The sequence below is a fragment of the Chrysochloris asiatica genome, unplaced genomic scaffold (assembly GCF_000296735.1).
Source record: "Chrysochloris asiatica unplaced genomic scaffold, ChrAsi1.0 scaffold00154, whole genome shotgun sequence".
NCBI lineage: Eukaryota > Metazoa > Chordata > Mammalia > Afrosoricida > Chrysochloridae > Chrysochloris > Chrysochloris asiatica.
The window spans coordinates 396,605-416,129 of record NW_006408672.1 but is presented as its reverse complement, the minus strand read 5'-3'; the positions used below and the strand labels follow the sequence as shown (position 1 = coordinate 416,129).

General features: G+C 44.0%; 1 protein-coding gene across 1 annotated transcript in view; it reads left to right on the top strand.

Moving 5' to 3' along the window:
- Positions 1 to 1,410, top strand: part of RRP1B (ribosomal RNA processing 1B) — a 34,377-nt gene extending 32,967 nt beyond the window's left edge. The window contains exons 15-16 of the mRNA XM_006870845.1: positions 626 to 692; positions 1,217 to 1,410. Of these exons, the coding sequence (XP_006870907.1) occupies positions 626 to 692; positions 1,217 to 1,410 (261 nt within the window). The remainder of the gene's footprint in view (positions 1 to 625; positions 693 to 1,216) is intronic.
- Positions 1,411 to 19,525: the final 18,115 nt, after the last annotated feature.

Here is a 19,525-nt window from a genome sequence, read left to right as displayed (position 1 = left end):
CTGCCTTTGGTAGTGCTTATACAGAAGACCTCATATACAAAGACATTTGCTGAAGCAAAAAAGGTCTAAGGTAGAAACGCAGTGCCTGGAAGGGATTTTGAGGAAGTGATTCCTGATGGAAAATGGAGCCATTTATACGAGTTTCCCAGATAGCGAGGTAGAGCCTGGCTCATTTTGATGACTTGGTCGTGATGCATAAAAAAACTGGGACATAACACTTCCTTTGCCGTTGACATCAGATTCCTTTAGAGGTTTAACCAATTTCCTGTCCTGTCCAAGACAGAACTCTAGGGGCAAATGAGTGGGAGTTATTATTCTGACCGTTTTTCAGTGGTGAGCTTTTTCCTGTCATTTGAGGGCTTCAGGCAGCATGCGTATGTAGCTCTTCACTGGGAGCACAGGGACTGTGTCCTGCCAGACTCACAGGGTCATCGTGGCGTCCTGCATGCGTCATTTGTGATGCTGTAGGGCTGGGAAACCTGTGGGTCGGTATCCAGCCATGGTACATACCACTGTCCCTAGCTGAGCTGCAGGCAGCAGTGGGCACTTCGGCACTTTGTACCATGAGTGTGGTCACAGCACCTCAGTCAGTGTCATCTGTTTGACTCCTCTTGGTTTTTTTCAGCAGTTAAGCAAAACCCCATCCAGCTCCAAGAAGGTCACTTTTGGGCTGAACAGAAACATGACTGCAGGTGAGTTTGGTGTTTGCGTTAGGAAGCATGTCATCAGAAACGGCTCTTCTTGTGGTGGTTGGGGACTTGGAGGCCCCACCGGAGAGCAGTTGTGGGGTTCTGGTATCTGAGGCCAAGGAACCCATGTGTATGAATGTGTATGTGTATACACTCGGGTTTGTATGCAGAGATACTATCTGGCAAGGACCTGAGACACTCAGCCCCTACCTGAGCTAATGAGGCCTAGTTTTTATTGCTGGAGTAAGTGGGGGAACGAAACCCCCCTGAGGGAAGACTTCTGCAGCCTTTTTTTTCTGGGTCTTACTAATTTATCTGTGTTCCTTATGCCCCTTTACCTTCAAAGTCTCTTTGTTCTGAATGGGCACCCCTTGAAGCTCCAGTGTCTGTTAGGTGAGTGGGAGCAAGGGCAGGTCACATACCAGACCCAGACCCAGACCCAGACCCAGACCCAGAGGACACACTAGACAGGTTGGATGGGCAGAGAAGTTATCAGTTAATGTGTGACTTTTTTCCATCTGGGACAGAATTCAAGAAGACAGACAAGAGTATCTTGGTCAGTCCAACGGGTCCTTCCCGAGTGGCCTTCAACCCTGAGCAGAAGCCCCTCCATGGTGTGCTGAAGACTCCCACGCGTTCTCCCTCCACCACTCCCCTAGCACCCAAGAAAGTGTTGGCCACCCCTCCAAAGAGAAGACCAACGGCCATGGATTTCTTTTAATTGAACAGAGGGACTCCATTTTCAAGACTGCTTTTATACAGAATATGTTGTAAAGTTTTTAAACATCTGTTCTTTTTATTGTTTTATAAATTTCCATAAACTGTACATGCAAGGTCCTAACTATGAGCTGGTATCCGCCCCTGCTGCCAGGTGGGAAGGGCTGGCTCATCTTTCTCCTACCAACACTGGTTGAGCTCAAGCTCCCCAGGGCCTCAGTGTGTGGGTAACTCCATTGGTGCCCTGAGCAGAGAACCAGAGACCAGTAGGAGAGCACACTGATCCTTAACTGTCAATAAATTGATGCTATTAGCACAGTTAAGGAATGGAATGTCATTTCCTGACAACTCTCAGTATATGAAGAACTTGGGACCTCGTTTCCATGTTTTCCAAGCCAGTTGGTTTTCTGGTTCTATTTAGTGTAACAATCCTGCTTTTTAAAAGCATGTAGGACTTTGTTTGCTCTGTGGGTGTTTGGCAGTTTACTGATAGAGATGATTCTTCTTAGTAAATCAGCAATACCATAGTTTTTCTACTTGTGATCAGCTGGGGGTGATCAGCCCTCAGGCTGCTGCTTCTCTCCCACCTCTACTGTGTTTCCCTCCCTACTTTCCTACCTCTACGGCAAGCCTAAAGTGTCTTCACTAGGAGGGCCAGCGCCTCCCTCGGCTCCGCCGCAAGCACCACAGGTCCTGGGCATCAAGCTCATTCATTCTTCCTGGATGGGGTAGAGCTAAGGGCCTGAAGGACCTGCATCCTCAAAAGTCTCTTTCCCAGCTTAGTAAAATGAAGTCCAGTCAAGGCAGTGGCGACAGCCTGTAAGAATTGTATGTGCATAGTGATTTTTTTTCCCCTCAAAGCTCTATGTCATTATTTATTTGTTCATAGCTACTACCTTTTATCTAAGATAACTAATTTTTATAAGATTTTCCTACTTTTAGTTAATTACAAAAGGCGGGCTGGGAAGGCACTCAGACTTCAGTTGGCAAAATGAAAAGGTGATTTCAAGCACAGCTTACTTGAGAATGGGTATTAAGGGAACAGTCTGTACCTGGGGCCTAGGTGGCCGTCAGTAAGAGGCAGATTCCAGACACACCTCAAGGGTCTTTCTCAATGGTTTACACAACAGTAAATTCTAGATGCCAATCCAGACAAAGGGTACAAGTGTTTGGTGTTCTCCCAGCCAGCTCTCTGCTCAGGGATCTGGGTATTAATTAAGCTGCCTTCCCCCACCCTCCTCCACAACATATAAAAGCCCCAGTTTCCCACCAAACACAGGCAAGTCAGTTGGGTCATAAGGGACCACAGGGAAGCCCATAGATTGACTGGTTTTATGAATTCACGTAATTCAGAATAGGGCTTCAACAATGACTATTGACCAACTGGTTTGATGTCTAAGGAGCCTTGGTGGCATAATGGCTTACACATTACACCACTAACCATGAGGTCAGCAGTCCAAACCCACCAACCACTTCACAGGAGAAAGATGAGGCTTTCTACTCCTGTAAAGATTTGCAGCCTTGGAAACCCTAAGGAACAGTTAGTTCTCTGCTCCACAGGGTCACTGTGAGTTGGAATGGACTCGATGGCCATGGGTATGGATAGCCATAAAGATTTACAGTCTCAGAAATTCTGTATGGGAGTCGAAATCGACTCACTGACCATGGCTTTTGAGTTAGTTGGTTTCTAGCAGGTTGACTTTTTGACAAAAACCTAGGTAAGATGAGGACATGTTCATTGTTCCTTACCTGCAAGAGAAATGGTTCCCATTGTGTTGTGGCAGATCCACTGTAATGAGGTGGTGGTGGCTGCCTGGTGTTCAAGAGTGCTGCCTTTTTGTACATTGCTTCAATCATATTCACAACAAAAATGAAAAGATTACAGTCCTCCTTAAATATTTTTTCACTGTGTTTTAAAGAAATGTCTCATTATCCTCTGTCAAATTATTTCTTTTTTTGTTGTTGTTTTCAGCTTTAAAAATGGATCATATTGTCAGTATAATGTGTAACCCAGTGATGTTAAAATGTCTTAGCAAGACATTCCTAGGGTAAAAGTGGCATATTTGTTCTCCAAACTGTAGTGGAATTTTTCTGCATAGCATCAGTGTCTGCTCTGAGGTATAGTGGGAATGTCCTATGAGTACACACCTCCTTTCAAAACTGTGCCTGTGAAATTTTATCCAGGATGACTGTGTCTTGAATTCTATTAGCCCTTCACTGTCTTCACCTACTCCATTTTGTGAGTAAGGTGAATAGGTTTTCTGTGGCTTATTTTATCAGTGCTTACATTTTGGCAACAAAGGGAGAAATTTTTTCATTCTCATAACATGCACACAATATGAAATAATATCGCATAAAGAAAACGTATTGAGAACACTAAATTTCCTATTTGATGCATGTTCTTTTCTTAGGTAAAATTGCCAGGGGTACTTAGAACTCTTATGAAGGAAATAATTCAGTACTGCTGGTGATCTTAAATTACTAAGTGTTTTGTAAAATGATAACATCCAAATAGATGTGGTCAGTTTTGTACAATTTGGCATCTAACTTAACAAATGTATTGTCCTTTTTAACTCTGACTAAATGGAAAGCACAAAAAGAATTGTAAAGGAAACACGGAAGCCGTTGTTAGTGTGGAAAAGCATATAAAAGCTGAATCTGTGTTTTCACTTTTATACATGTTTTTTCCGAACTTCGCTGACTGCGGGCAAGGACTGTTTGTTTATGATCTGTTTGTATTAGTGTCTGCGGAGTGTTACCAGTATTTGTCAAAGCCAAGTCCAATAAAAAATTCTGCCTTTGCCCTTGGATTTGTTCTTACTGACCACTGTATGCATAAAAACTTACCTCTGTGGGCACTGTTAGGATGCAGCAGGGTTGAGACAGGGTGAGCATTTATGCTGTCAGAAGAAAGATCTTTCTGCCTTGTGTCATCTACTCTGAGCCAGGGATAGCTACCTCTGAGCCCTACAAGCAGTAGTGAGATGTCTCACAGAATTCCAGTGTCGCATCTAAAGACTACTCTGCAGGACTGAGTGGACAACTGCCAGTGTGTCCCAAAAAGTAACCCCAACACTCATCATTTCGTGCATTGACAGCAAGCACAGTGGGACAGAAACCTACCAGCCTGGCACCAGTCAGACAGCTTGATCTGCTGGGCACCAGCAGTGAGTTTGGGTTTTGGTCATTATGTAATCTACAGGCTTAGAAGCACACATTCCCTGAGTGAGCTTTTTTCCCATTGTGATTTTGGTGGTCCCAGCCAGACAACTTCACAGTAGGTCACTTAATCCATAAAATGACAACCAAAACAAGGGTCTATGTGCCTGATTGTTAAGTGCTGTCGAGTTGGTTCCAACCTGTAGCAACCCTGTATAGCATTTTCAAGGAGCAGCTGGTGAACTTCAACTACTGACTTTGCAGTGCAACCCGACCTTGCAGTCCAATGCATTAACCCACATTGCTATACTAAGACTCCCCAATTGTTAAAGTGCCATCAGGTCAGTTCCAACTTATAATGAACCTGTATAGGGTTTCTGAAGAGTAGCTGGTAAGTTTGAACTGCGAACCTTTGGTTCATAGTCTAATGCTGATTATAGCACCATACCAGGAGTCCCTGATAGGACCATATAAATGTATCATTACACGAATGTACCATAATTTATCCACTCTAACAGTGAACATTCAAATAGCCAATCGTTATATATGAAGAGAGCCGAAAAGTCTACTGTGAGCCTTGTATTCTATACCTTGTAGAAGTGTGGAATACTATCTAATATGAATGCAAAATCCCAGAAGAGTTTATGTTCTCATGGATACCCCTAGCTGCCTCTGCTGAATTGTTCTTACTCCTCCACCTTCAAATTGCAGCACAGAGCTTCGTCCTTGATGTACCCTTCCCCTTTCTAAGACAGTATAAGCATTAGGAGACAAACCTTTTTCTGAAGGGTTCAGAAGTCATGAGAGGGGTTAACCATTTGGCCATGAAATCACACATGAAACATGTTATTTCTCAAGTTTCATGAGTCGGTTCTGACTCATGGTGGTAATGTCCCGTGGAGTCAGTTCCAACTCATAGCCACCCTTCATTGGATTTCCAAGGCTGTAAATCTTCACAGGAGAAGATCTTACTACCGCGGAATTGCTGGTAGTCTCAAACTGCTGACCTTGAGATTAGCAGCCCGATTCATAACCACTACGCTACCAGAGTGATAAGGAGCTCTGGTAGCATAGTGGTTACGAATCAGGCTGCGAATCGCAAGGTTAGCGGTTCGAAACTACCAGCTGCTCCACGGGAGAAAGATGAGGCTTTCTGCTCCTGTAAAGATTTACAGCCTCGGAAACCATGTACAAGGTCGCTATGAGTCAGAACCGACTCCACGGCACATAACCACCACCACCAACAGAGTGGTAGACCCTATATAGGGTTTCCGAGGAGCAGCTGGTAAGTTTGAACTGCCGACCTGGTAGTTCAAACTGACCTCCAGGTTGAGCTGGGGCCGCTGAATTTCTCACATTTCCTTCCATGTCTCCAGCTCTGGGCCACCATCAGCTGCCTCCCTTGTTTCCCAGTGCCTTCCTCCATGGTGGCCCTTCGGCTCCACACGCTCATCCTATAGACACCATTCAGCTCTTTCTCGTCCCCTAATGGAGTCCTGGTGTGGCGCTGTGGGTTAACGCATTGAACTACAAGGTCGGTTTGAACTACAAGGTCAGCAGTTCAACCTCACCAACCGCTCCTTGGAAACCCTATAAGGATCACTATGAGTCGTAACTGACTTGACGGCACTTAACAACAACAACAAATGGCATATTCCTTCCTACATTTGAACTCAAAGGTACTGGCAGAAATCAGCTTTGCATAGGGCAGAAGCCATACTTCTTCAAAGACTCATCCTTGCCCTCAGACAGTTCAAGCTCATAGCAACACTATTTTGTTGTTGTTGTTGTTGTTGTTGTTAGGTCCCATCAAGTCGGTACCGACTTACAGCAACCTTATGCACAGCAGAAAGAAACACTGCCCGATCCTGGGCCAACCTCACTATCGTTGCCACACTTGAGCCACACTGATGTTACCACTTTACCAATCCATCTCACTGGGGGTCTTCCTCTTTTTCTCTGACCCTGCACCTTACCAAACATGGTAGATATCCTTCTCCAGCAACTGGTCCCTCCTGACAATATGTTGGAAGTATGAGAGATGAAGTTTGGCCATCCTGGCCTCCAAAGAGCACTCTGGCTGCACTTCTTCCAAAACAGATCCATTGGTTCTTTTGGCAGCCCATGGCACTTTCAATGTTCTCCTCCAACACCATGACTCAAAAGCATCAATTCTTCTATGGTCTTCCTTATTCATTGTCCAGCTTTCGCATGCATATGAGGTGATTGAAATACCATGGTTTGGGTCAGGTACACCTTAGTCCTCAAGCTGACATCTTTGCTTTTCAACACTTTAAAAAGATCTTGTGCAGCAGATTTGCCTAATGCAATACGTCCTTTGATTTCTTGACTGCTGCTTCCATGAGTGTTGATAGTTGATCCAAGAAGAATAAAGTCCTTGACAACTTCAATCGTTTCTCCATTGATGAGAATGTTGTTTATTGGTCCAGTGGTAAGGAATTTTGTTTACTTTACATTGAGATGCAATCCATACCGAAGGCTGTGCTCTTTGATCTTCATCAGTAAATATTTTAAGTCTTCTTCACTTGCAGCAAGCAAGGTTGTATCATGTGCACATCACAGGTTGTTAATGAGTCTTCCTACAACCCTGATGCCACATTTTTCTTCATATAGCCCAGCTTCTCAGATTATTTGCTCAGCATACAGGTTGAATAAGTATGGTAAAAGAATACAACCTTGTCACACACCTTTCTTAATTTTAAACCATTCAGTGTTCCCATGTTCTGTTCAAACAACTGCCTCTTGGTCAGAGTATAACTGCTCCTTAGGGTTTCTGAGAGTAAATCTTTATGGGAATAGACAACCTCATCTTCCACAGAGTGACCAGTGGGTTTGAACCACCCACCTTGTGGTTAGCAGTCTAATACTTAATCCACTGTGCAACTAGGGTCCCTTTCCTTTGAAAATAGGAATTGTAAAATGGCCATTTTCCAATCTATGTACTAACAATAAATCCTCTACACAAATCATTCACTTAGCAAATGCTTACTACATACCTATTATGTGCCAGGCATGGCCTAGGTGCTGGAGAGGAAATCAACACAGAAAAAAAATCTCCAAGTCAATGGGTGGTCTTTTCACTTCCTTTATGTTTCTTGGGAGCACAAAAGTTTTCCATTTTGATGAAGACCAATATTTGTGTGATATCTAAGAAACCAGTCTAGCCCAAGATCACAAAGATTGATCTGTTCCTTCTAATAGTTTTATCATTTGGGTTTTACATTTTCCTCTGGACATTTACGTTGGTGCCTACATCCACCATAGGTCATATAGTCATCTCTCCATCCTCCCCACCCCCACCAAGCACTGACTCCCCCAGGGCTGCCCCTTTACTGTTTACATGAGGGCTGACCCAGCAGCAGGGCATACCGTGGAAGCTGGTTAGAAATGCAGAATCTCTGGCCTCCCTCCAGACCCGCTGAAGCAGAACCTACATTTCATCAGTCTCCCCAAAGAATTTACACCATACACACTAGAGAAATGTTAAATGGTTAAGTGTTTAGCACCATTGTTCAGTGTATCCTGAACATAGGTCCTCAGTGAAAAAATTGAACTCCTTTGGAAAAAACTACAAAATCAAAGCAGTCTTCTCTTGTTCTGCATGAGCAAGGTCCAAATTAGAGTAACTAGGCCAAATACTGACAGGAGTTCCCCACTAGACCACTCAGCCCCAGCTTTTCTTCCAGTGTTCAGTTTTCAGAGCATACCAAAGAATAGAACAAATAGTAGACACACATCTGTATGCCCATTGTCTAGAATGAATTGTTGACAGTTTGCCATACTTTATTCTTTTTGACTGAACCCCCTCAAAGTAAGCTGTAGACAACATGGCATTTCATCCCAACAGTCCAGCCATTATTGTCAAAGAGTGGTATTCTTCTTTATGACCACATTCACTACCTTGATCATACTGAATCAAATTACATACACAATGTTCTCTCACATGAGTTCATGTTCAAATTTCCCCCATTGTCCTTGTGTGAAAAATAATTTGGCTGGCCTTTATTATGCTTCCTGGGAGATGACCTTTAAGTCTTTGGAATTTCCCGAGTAGCTAAAGTGTCTCAAACCACACCTGATAGCTTATGCTAATAAAATGACCTATGGTAGATTACCCTTGGATAATATATGCTAATGAGGATTACCCTTGGATAATATATGCCCACTGTAGAGTGGGCCCATAGAGACTTCATGCTTACAGATGACTCAAGATCGTTGTTAAATGCCACTCATAGTCTACATAAAGTTTTAGGAGAGCAGCTGGTGCTCTTGAACCACCAAACTTGCAGTCCAGGGCATTAAACAGCACCACAGTAGGACACCTAATAAAAGGATTGGAGCTTTGAGCCACATGAAAACCAAGCAACCTAGGAGGGGAGAGGGCTGGAGATCACGTTCAACCATGTGACTCAATCAGTCAGGCCTATGTAATGAAACCCCAATAAAAACTCTGGACTCCTAAACTCAGGTGAGCATCCTGATTGGCAATCCATCAATGTGCCTGGAGGGTAAAGTGTCGTGGCTCCACAGGGAGAACACTCGGAAATTCCACTTTGGAAACCCTCCCAGACCTCGCCCTATACTTTGGCTGATTCTGATTTGTATCTGCTGTAATAAAACTAAAGTATATCACTTTTCTGAGTTCTGTGAGTTGTTCTAGTGAATTATTGAACCTAAGCAAATAATGGGAACCCCAGAACTTTTCGCTACCTCATCAGTGAAGATGGCCTGAAGTGAAGGCGGACTTGGGATTTTGCCTTTAACCTGCAAAGTGTGGCCCAACTGAGTCCCAGTCAGAATTTGTTTCAGTCCCTAAAACACATAGCTGCTTTTTGAAAACCAGGAAGTAACCAAGGACCATACATTCTTATTCTAGAAGATTCCTTTCCCGTTTTACTTATGACATTGCATTTTTGAGGCATGTGTCTAATGGTGACCCTATGGTTGGTTCACTGGATAAACTTGAAGATGACCTTTTCACTTTGTCATGAGAGCCCCAGTGTATAAAATCCTGAACGTGTGACCTCTCCTCACACACACCAGACTGTTCTGAGTCCAGGCACAACTGGATTGATGGGTTGATTGCTAGGACAGCTTCAACCTCAGCTGACCAGCTTTCTCAAGAAGCAGACACAGAATGTCAACCCAGCTTGCTGCACCACACTTTGGATCCAGGGTCCAAGGTCACCAAGAAAAACATGATTTATGCTCAAGCATGGAAGGAAACAACACTCAGAGAAGAGACGGTAAAGTTGGCTCCAGTAGTAGACACATCCCCCACGGGAGGTGGTACAGGGTGATGGTCTGCACACACCCTTCTTGTGCTGCAGGAGAAAGACCCTGTCTGAGTTCTCTAGTGCTGCCATACGAGAAATGCCACAAGTGGAGGGCTTTAATAAATAGAAATTTATTCTCTGTCAGTTTAAAAGTCCAAATTCGGAGTGCCAGCTCTAAGGGCAGTTTTCCTCTTCCTATGGGCTCTGGGAAAAGGTCTTTGTCTCCTTTCAGCAAATGTAAGCCCATCATTCCTTAGAGATCATTATGTGCCTTAGCATCCATCTTTCCCTGCATTTAGGAGCCTGGTGTGACACTGTCGGTTAATGTGCTGGGCTGCAAGGTCAGAGGGTCAAACTCACCAGCCTCTCCTCAGAAACCCTATGCAAGGTGGTTATAAGTCAGAACCAATTGAAGGGCACTTAACAACAACCATAGGAGCTTCATAGTGCAGTGAAGGTCAAAAGGTTACTCTCCACTCCCTGCTCTTTCTCCTTTTATCCTGGTAAGATAAAAGATGTTGTAAGCCACACCCCTGGGAAATGCCCTTACATCAGATTAGGGTTGTGGTGGCATTAAAGGTATTGCATTCCACTCTTGATTTTCTTAATATTTTATCTCATCAGATCACATCATGGGAAATCATCACGTAACAGCCACATTGCATCCTTACATAACTGCCAAACCACTGAGACTTATTACCCAGCCAAGTTGACACATATTTTGAGAGGACACCGTTCAATCTATGACAGATTATATTCCCTCCTCCCAGGAACAGATAGAGCAGCAGAGTTGATCAGATACCATGTAACATACACACTTACCTAAGCAGTTCCTAGGAATGTTGACATGGAATCAGGACCAGACGGGAGACGTGTTCATAGCTGTATTAGAGCTTGCATTCTAAAGCATTTAATCTGTGAAAGGCTGAGGTTATTCTATCTTCTTTCCAGTTATTTCTGACCATTATTATTAACAGGCAATGTCAAAAGCTCAGCCCCAGGCAAAGTGTGTTCAAGAGTAGATTACAACTCCCCATAGCCAGCCTTCAGGGGACTTGCCTGGGTGTTGTTATTGTTGTGAAGTGCCCTCCAGTCAATTCTGACCCATAGCGACCCTGCATAGGGTTTTTGAGGAGCAGCTGGTGAGCTTGAACCACTGACCTTGCAGTTCAAACAGCTTTGCAGTCTGACATTATGCCAGGGCCACCTGCTCATAAGTTATACCCCAACGATGAGACAGTCAAGTGGTCAAAGAATTCTAGAACCAATCCTGTAAGCACTTCTAATCTGCAGTTGTGTATGCATCCCAATCATGGTCTTTTCCCTGCTTCCTCCTGTAGTCCTGCCTGTGGCAATTATTAATTAACCTGCCATTAATCAAGATTTTGTGATGATTTCTTTTCTTTTCTATGATGTATAATTAGTTAGACTCTTGGTGCCATAGGATCAGCACTAGACTATAAACCACAAAGATGGCCGTTCAAACACACCAGTTGCTGTTCAGAAACCCTATACAGAGTCGCTATGAGTTGGCACTGACTCGACAGCACTTAACAGCATAATTCACCACGAGTCCTTGAATCCTTAGGACACCATCAGTGAAAAAGAGAAAGACACCCAACAAGATGGATTGACACAGTGGCTGTACAATGCAGTGAATTAGTTAATGTCTCTTCCAGCCATTATTGTTGTTAGGTGAAGTGGAATTAGTACTGATTCATAGCAACCTTATGTACAACAGAATAAAATACTGTCCGGTCCTGCCAAAACCTCACAATCATTGCTACACTGAAGCCCATTGCTGCTGCCACTGTGCCAATCCATCTCATTGGGAGTCTTCCTCTTTTTCACTGACTCTCCACTTTACCAAATATGATATCCTTCTCCAGGGACCGGTCCCTCCTGATAATATATCTGAAGTATGGAAGTTGACGTCTGGCCATCCTGGCCTCTAGGGAGCATTCTGGCTGTACTTCTTCCAACACAGATTTGTTTGTTTTTCTGGCAGTCCATGGTGCTTTCAATATTCTCCTCCAACACCATAATTCAAATACATCAATTCTTCTACAATCTTCGTTATTCACAGGTGCAGTCTTTGTTAACTCCCACCAAATTTAGGTAAGAGAAAGTGGGAGAAGATAGTGATGGAGTCTATGATACACTTGTGAGTGAGTGTTAACATCATTGTGATTGTGAACACTTGGAAGTTAAATGAGGAGCTTTGACAACAACCGCCATGCTGCTGGGTTTAAAACGAGCCATCTCAGAAGCAGGAGGAGGGAATCTTACTACCATCAAGAAGGAGAGCCAAGAGCTGAGTGTGTCCTTTTGACCCCAAGATCCCTTGCACACTGAACATCCTCAACCCAGGGCCACACCAGAGGAAAAGCAGAAGGAGAAGCAGCAGCAGTGGAACAAAGAGTCAGAGCAGGAGATAGAGCAGTGGGCTTCCCAGCCCACGAAGCAAGTAAAACGGAGTGACTTTGGGCAGCGGGCCTACTTGCAGAATGGGGTGACTCTAGGCATTTAACTGGGGGAGTTAGATTTGCTGGCCCAAGGAGCCAAGTACCTTCAGGATGAGGCTTATAGTGAAATAGTGTATCTTGTGGGTTTTTGTCAGTAAACCTAAAAGAGCTTGGAAACACTGGGCAGAGAGAGGCCAACCTGTGGGCATGACTGAGGAGATGCTGTCCTCACTGGAATAATGGTGCCTTGAGAATTTCTCACCCTGAATTGTGACCTGTTCACTTCCCTAATCAACCCCATCACTGTCAGTATGATATCTGAGTTCTGGGTGACCACGCAACGGATTATCGAAACCAGCATGAGTGGAGAGTGCCATGGGGGGAGTGCTGGTCCAACGTTTTGTTGTAGGCTGCAACAGTGGGCTCAAACCTACAAGCATTTATGAGTGTGGTACAGGAACTGGCAGAGTTTCCTTCTGATGTGCTTAGAACTGACTCAATAGCACTTAGCAACCACATGCCTTACACGGATGGTTTCCCTCATTTGGATAATTTGTCTTTGTGCTGTTTAAAGCTAATCAAGTGTTCTCTGTAAAATATGTTTGAATTTGCAGTTGTTTTCTCTGAGAACATAGCCCACCAACTGCTGTGGGATGAGTTTTGGTTCAAGAAGTCCTGAGAAAGGGAGTCAGCTGCATCCTCATCCTATCCAAGAAGCCAGGTTAGCACATCTGATCCTAAGCACAAGGTTCATTTATGGATCACAGGGAAGGTGGCAGCTGTGTTTAGACTGCCCCTTGCACAGAGGAGCTTTAATTTCAACTCTAGGAAATGATGATTCACCTTAACCTGGTGTCAGGACCAGAACCTGACCAGCACAGACCAGTTTTCCCCCAGATCTAGGTGCTGGAGGCATCCACACGCTGCATAGCAACACATAGCCCTGACCTTGCCTGTGTCTCTGAGAAAAGCCAAGAACCTTTCATCCATGGCTGAGGCTGCTGAGTCAGGCTCCAAGTTACACACCACTGTGTAAGCTTGTGTGGGGTGTGGACATGGCAAACCACAGTGAAAGATGATGTACTTGGCATCATCTTCTTCTAAAAGACCCTGCCTTTTCCCATCATCATCTGCCTTCCTCCTCTATACTGTGGCTCTATCTAGGACTCCCAACCCAGTTGCCACCAAGTCAATCCTGACTCATGGCCAACCGTGTGATTAAAGTAGAAGGACACGCCACACAGAAATCACTGTCTGCTTTCTCAAAGGCAGATCGCCAGGGTTTACTTCCAAGGAGCCTCTGGGTGGACTCAAACCGCCAAACTTTCAGTTTAAAGGAGTTATGATTGAATTGTTGTTGTTGTTGTTGTTGTTAAGTGCCATCGAGTTGGTACCGACTTATAGTGACCTTAACCACAGCAGAATGAAACACTGCCTGATCCTGGGCCAACCTCACTATCATTGACACGCTTGAGCCTATTGATGCTGCCACTTTGCCAATCCATCTTGCTGGGGGTCTTCCTCTTTTTCTCTGACCCCCCACCTTACCAAACATGATATCCTTCTCCAGCGACTGGTCCCTCCTGACAATATGTCCAAAGTATGAGAGACGAAGTTTGGCCATCCTGGCCTCCAAGGAGCACTCTGGCTGCAACTTCTTCCAACACAGATCTGTTGGTTCTTTTGGCAGGCCATGGCACTTTCAATATTCTCCAACACCATAACTCAAAGGCATCAATTCTTCTATGGTCTTCCTTATTCACTGTCCAGGTTTCACAAGCATATGAGATCATTGAAATTCGTTGTTGTTATGTGCCATGGAGTCGGTTTCGACTCATAGCAACCCTGCACAGGGTTTCCGAGGCTATAAATCTTTACAGGACCAGAAAGCTTCATCTTTCTCCCATGGAACAGCTGGTAATTTTGAACTGCTGATCGTGAGATTAGCAGCCCGATTCATAACCACTACGCTACCAGAGTAAGTGCTATTAAGTCAGTTCCAACTCATAGCAACCCTGTGTAGGGTTTCTGAGAAGCAGCTGGTGGGTTTGAAATGTGACCTTGCAGTTCAGTGCTTGCCCTACAGCATAACTCCAGGACTCCATGGTTGGATTGTGTCTCCCCAAAATATGTACTGTAAATCCAAATTCTTATCTATACCTACAGATGTAATCCCATTTGGGAATCTGTCTTTGTTATGTTAACTAGTGCCTATCAGTGTTGTTGCTGATGTTGTTCTTAAGTGTCATCAGGCTGGTTAGACCCATAGTGATCCCGTATAGGGTTTCGAAGTGTGAACTGCCAACCTTGGGGTTCAAACTGACTTTATGGTCCAGTGCTTATCCTACAGCTCTTAAACCTAAGCACTTTTGAGAAATAAAAAGAGCAAATTAGGCACTGAAACAACATAAATGAGGTAAAGATAGATGCCACTTGGAAATCTCCAAGTAACGTGGCGAAAACACTAGAGAAGCTGAGGAAAGGCCCTTTCCCCAGAGCAGGCAGAGAGCTCACTTAGAACCACTGCCCTGAATTTGCACTTCTAGCCTCCTAAACTGATAGTCCTGGTGTGGCACTGTAGAATAAGCACTGGACTGCAAGGTCAGTTTGAACTGCAAAGTTGATGGTTCAAATTCACCAGCTGCTCCTCGGAAGCCCTATACAGAGTCACTGAGTCAGAATCAAACTGATGGACAGCACATAACAGCAACAACAACTGATATGTGCTCATTAAGGTAACAAAGAAAGCTCTATTCCCAAGTGGGAAAACATCAGCACAAACTGAGAAAATAGATTTCTGTTTCTTAAGGCCACTCACTTGTGGTCTTTCTGTAAAGAGCGCAAGAAAACTAAAGCAGCCACCAGCTATACGCCCCATTTGAACCACCCAGAGGCTCCATCTCCTCCCAGTATTACTGGAGTATGTGACTCAAGTCAGTAAATTCCAGATAACGCCGTATCAGACACATGACTGATTTGCACAGCAAGACGACAGAAACCTGGAATAAACTGTATTATTTTACTAATCCCTTAACTAAATATCATGTTTCTACAAATGAACCATATGCCAAGTCAAAGTTTCATTTAAAAACACAACACTGACTCCATCTCCAACACTAAGTCACCCCTCAAGCCTGGAACTGAATTCACCCCCTTGGCTCAACTTTCTGCCAAATAACAGGTCTATAGGTGAATAATGATACTAAGGAGGTACATTTTTCTTAGAACAATCTAAATGGCAGCATTTGACCAGGGATCAACAGCTCAGAAGAACAAACAAATCTATCTTAGAAGAGGTGCAGCCAGAACGCTCCTTAGAAACAAGAATGGCTAGATTTTATCTCAGGTACTTTGACTATGTTATTAGAAGGGACCAGTCACCAGAAAAGGACATGCTTGGTAGAGCAGAGGGTCAGCAACAAAAAGGAAGCCCTTCAAAGAGATGGATTGACCCAGTGGTTCAACAATGAGCTCAAAGTTAACAACAATTGTGAGGTTGGCACAGGACTGGGCAAGGTTTCCTTCTGTTGTGCATAGGGTCACTATGAGTCGGAATGGACTCCATGGCACCTAACAGCAACAAATCTCAGAAGGCAGGAAGGCAAAGGAAAGGAACAAAAGGATGCAGTAAACACAAGAAAGAAGTGGGAAGAATGTTGTACATTGTGAAGATTACAATAATGTTATGATACAAAATATGTATGAATTATTGAATAAAAAACTAATTTGCTCTGTAAACTTGCACCCAAATCATGATAAGTTAAAAATAAACAGAAACACACAACATTGAATCCATAGAAACAACTGGACTTAGAAATGTTTTCTGAGCCTACAGAGCCTACTGGAATCCGAACATTCCAGTGGTCCCAGACCTGCTGGAGGAGTTAGGGAAGGAGAAGCTAACTGCAAGGCAAGAGATTGCTCCCCTCCCACCCTGGGTGATCTCAGATGGCATGCATGCTCACATGGAGCCCCCATGTGCTCCCTGACACATACCCACACACTGAAGAAAAGTGGAGTACAGGCCTCTATTGGATTCCTAAGGCTGCAGAAATAACACACCACAACCTGGGTGGCTTATGAGATCAGAAATGGATTCTCTCATAGTCTTAGTCCAAATTCAGGGTGTCGGCAGTGCCATGTTTTCTCTGAAGACTTTAGGAGAAGATCTTTTCTTCCATTCAACTTCTGATGGCTCCAGATGCCCCTGGGTTTGTGGCACACCTCCATTTGGACCAACCACAGCTTAAGTGCTTGGTGGTCACTCATGGCTAGTAGCTAGTACTTGGGACATTGCAGCTCGAAATCTACAGATGAGACAAGATTGACAAAGAGATAAGTCGAAGTGGCTCCCCAGGACAAGAAAAAGACACCACGGTGGAAAGAAACCAACACCTTCCAGAAGCCAAACTCAGCAACCATGGTGTCAAGGGGAGTCAGGTCACCTAAAGTCATGTAGGTTATTAGGCGGGAACCCTAAGGAACTTTATGAGCTCCAAGCAGACTGAGTTGTAGGTCTCCTGCAGTAGACTAAGGTTGGGCTTGACGTAGCTTGATAATGGAGTTGAGGATAGAGGACTGGCAAGGTATGAGGATGGAGCCTGACCTCAGCCCTAACATTGAAGAGGAGGAGATTGACTGATTGGGTGGAGTCTGGAAAGAACAAAGGAAGAGGATGCCACACTAGGTTTGTCTCCTCTTAGCTAATGAGTTCTTGATGTGTGTCTTCTCCATGAACTGCCTTTTCATAGCCCACAAAAAGAAGGGTTAGGATACTGGGTAGAAGGTTAATCTCTGTGCTCCACTGCCACTTCCTTTCAAACCCAGCCTTGATGGAATGGGTCTTGAGGCAGACTCTCAGGGACTGCCCCCTGCACTTGGAACTTCCAATGCAGAGGATGGACTTTAAGGGCCAAGTTCTTGGAGTCATCCTACTGCAGCCCCTCAGACCTCTGTCTGATGCTCCTCTGAGAAAATCCACCAGAAAAGCACTCTCTCCTAGGGTCAAGGGGCTTCAGGGAGGGCTGAGACAGGGGCCTGCTCTCAATCTGGAAATTGTAAGAGTTGAACCTTATCTTAAATGATGGACAATGACTATGTGCTGAAATCCACTGCCAATACTGCTACAAAGACTGTTCTCAACAGTGGGGGCCAGAGTGGGCATGAGGCTCTGAATTATCCCAGAACTGTCCCAGAAGGACACGCAGACTCCCCTTCCCTGTGGATTTTCTTTATAAAAGTCTACTTTGGAAAGTTGATCATACCGAGCTCCTGAATTCAGCTAATCAGAGCCAATCAGATGAGTCAGGCAGTTTCATTTTTGACGGTAGTTCAGTTCTCTTGCAACATGCCTTTTGTTCTTAGGACTCCCTGTCTTTCAGAGCTGGTCTAAAAATTGCTGCAATTCTTTCTGGTATTAGTCACAGCCCAGTGAGTAAGGTTTGAGTCAGTAAATCTTTAAATCCTGCAATTATTTTTCGACCTAGGTTTTTAAGAATAAAAAGTTTCCAATATCCTCAACAGGCAGCTCTCAGGCTTGAATCCTAGTTTATGTTTATCTTCCACCGAGTGACATTGATTGCTACCACAGATCACAATGTCCTTGCCAATAATTTACAGTGACCTGTAGAAGACAGTGGGCTTTGTCATTTATATTTCTCCCCTAGTAATTGATTCTCTGTTAGAAAAAAGGAGACATTGCTTCCTCCTCACCCCCACCCCTTCATAAGCAATTGCTGGCATTGCTATTTATTTTCAACAGAGTTGGGCTGGCAACTTTATCTTTCCCGATGGACAAGGATGATGTACTAACATCTGCTGCTGCACTAAAAGTGCTGCAGAGTGGGGTATGCAATAGTATTGTGACCGCTGTTTTCTGAATGTGCTGAGTGAAGTCCTCATTCTTGGCTTTCAGATCCATCTCCCCAGGCCAGCCACATGCTCACCTGCCTCATTTCAGCCACACTAAAGTCTCTTCTGTTCCCCAAATACCTTATGCTGTTGGCCATGTCAATGACTTGGTCCTTTTATTCCTTGGGTTAGAAGGTCCTTCCTTCCCTCCTTCCCTACACAGCTCGGAACCCTCAGAACCCCACACAAACCTGCCTCATTTGTGGAAGGGCATATGAGCGTGTCTTAGTTCTCTAGTGGTGCTATAACAGAAATAGCACAAGAGGATGGCTTCAACTAACAGAAATTTATTTTCTCACAGCTTTGTTAATTGTTGTTGCTGTTAAGTGCCATCGAGTAGATTTGGACCCATAGAGACCCTGTATAGGGTTTTTGTTGTTGTTGTTAGGTGCCATTGAGTTGGTACCAACTCATAATGACCCTATGCACAATGGAATAAAACACTGCCCAATCCTGGTCCAACCTCACAATTGTTCCAAATTCAGGGTGCTCACTCAAGAGGAAGGCTTTCTCTCTCTCGGTCAGCAATGCAAGGTCCTCATCTCTCCTGAGCATCTGCTCCTGAGTGATCTTCATATGACTTGGCATCTCTTCCTTACCTCTGATTCTCTCGATTGTTTGTTTAATCTCTTTTTATCTCTCAGAAGACATTAATTTACTATACACCTGTCATGAACCCTATTTTATTAACATAACAAATCCCAAATGGGATTATAACCACAGATACAGGAATTAGCATTGTACAACACATATTTTTGTTGTTGTTAAGTGCTGTCAAGTCAGTTCTGACTCATAACAACCTGGTGTGGCAATGTGGGTTAATGCGCTAGACTGCAAAATAAGTTTGAACTGCAAGGTTAGCAGTTCAAATTCACCAGTCGCTCCTAGGAAACCCTATATAGGGTTACTATGGGTCAGAACTGACTCGATGACACTTAACAACAACAATAGGGTTTCCAAGGAGTGACTGGTGGGCTTGAACTGCTGATCTTAGAGTTAACAGTCCAGTGCTTATACTACAGTGCCACACCAGAGGGTAACAGAATTCAAATTCAAATAAAGTCTCCATTTTATAATTTCAACAAAAATTGTTCAATGGCATTAGTCACATTTTTCACAATACCTTAATATTCTCTTAATTGCATTTTAGTGTCCCCTTTCCAGAGCCCTAGTTTCTCTGCCCCTTCGTCTTTCTTTATAGTATTTGTTGACCTTTTGGTTTCATATACGTGATTATTAGATGGAACACTTAGACAGATAATATCCTTTATTTTGTGTGCCAATCTGT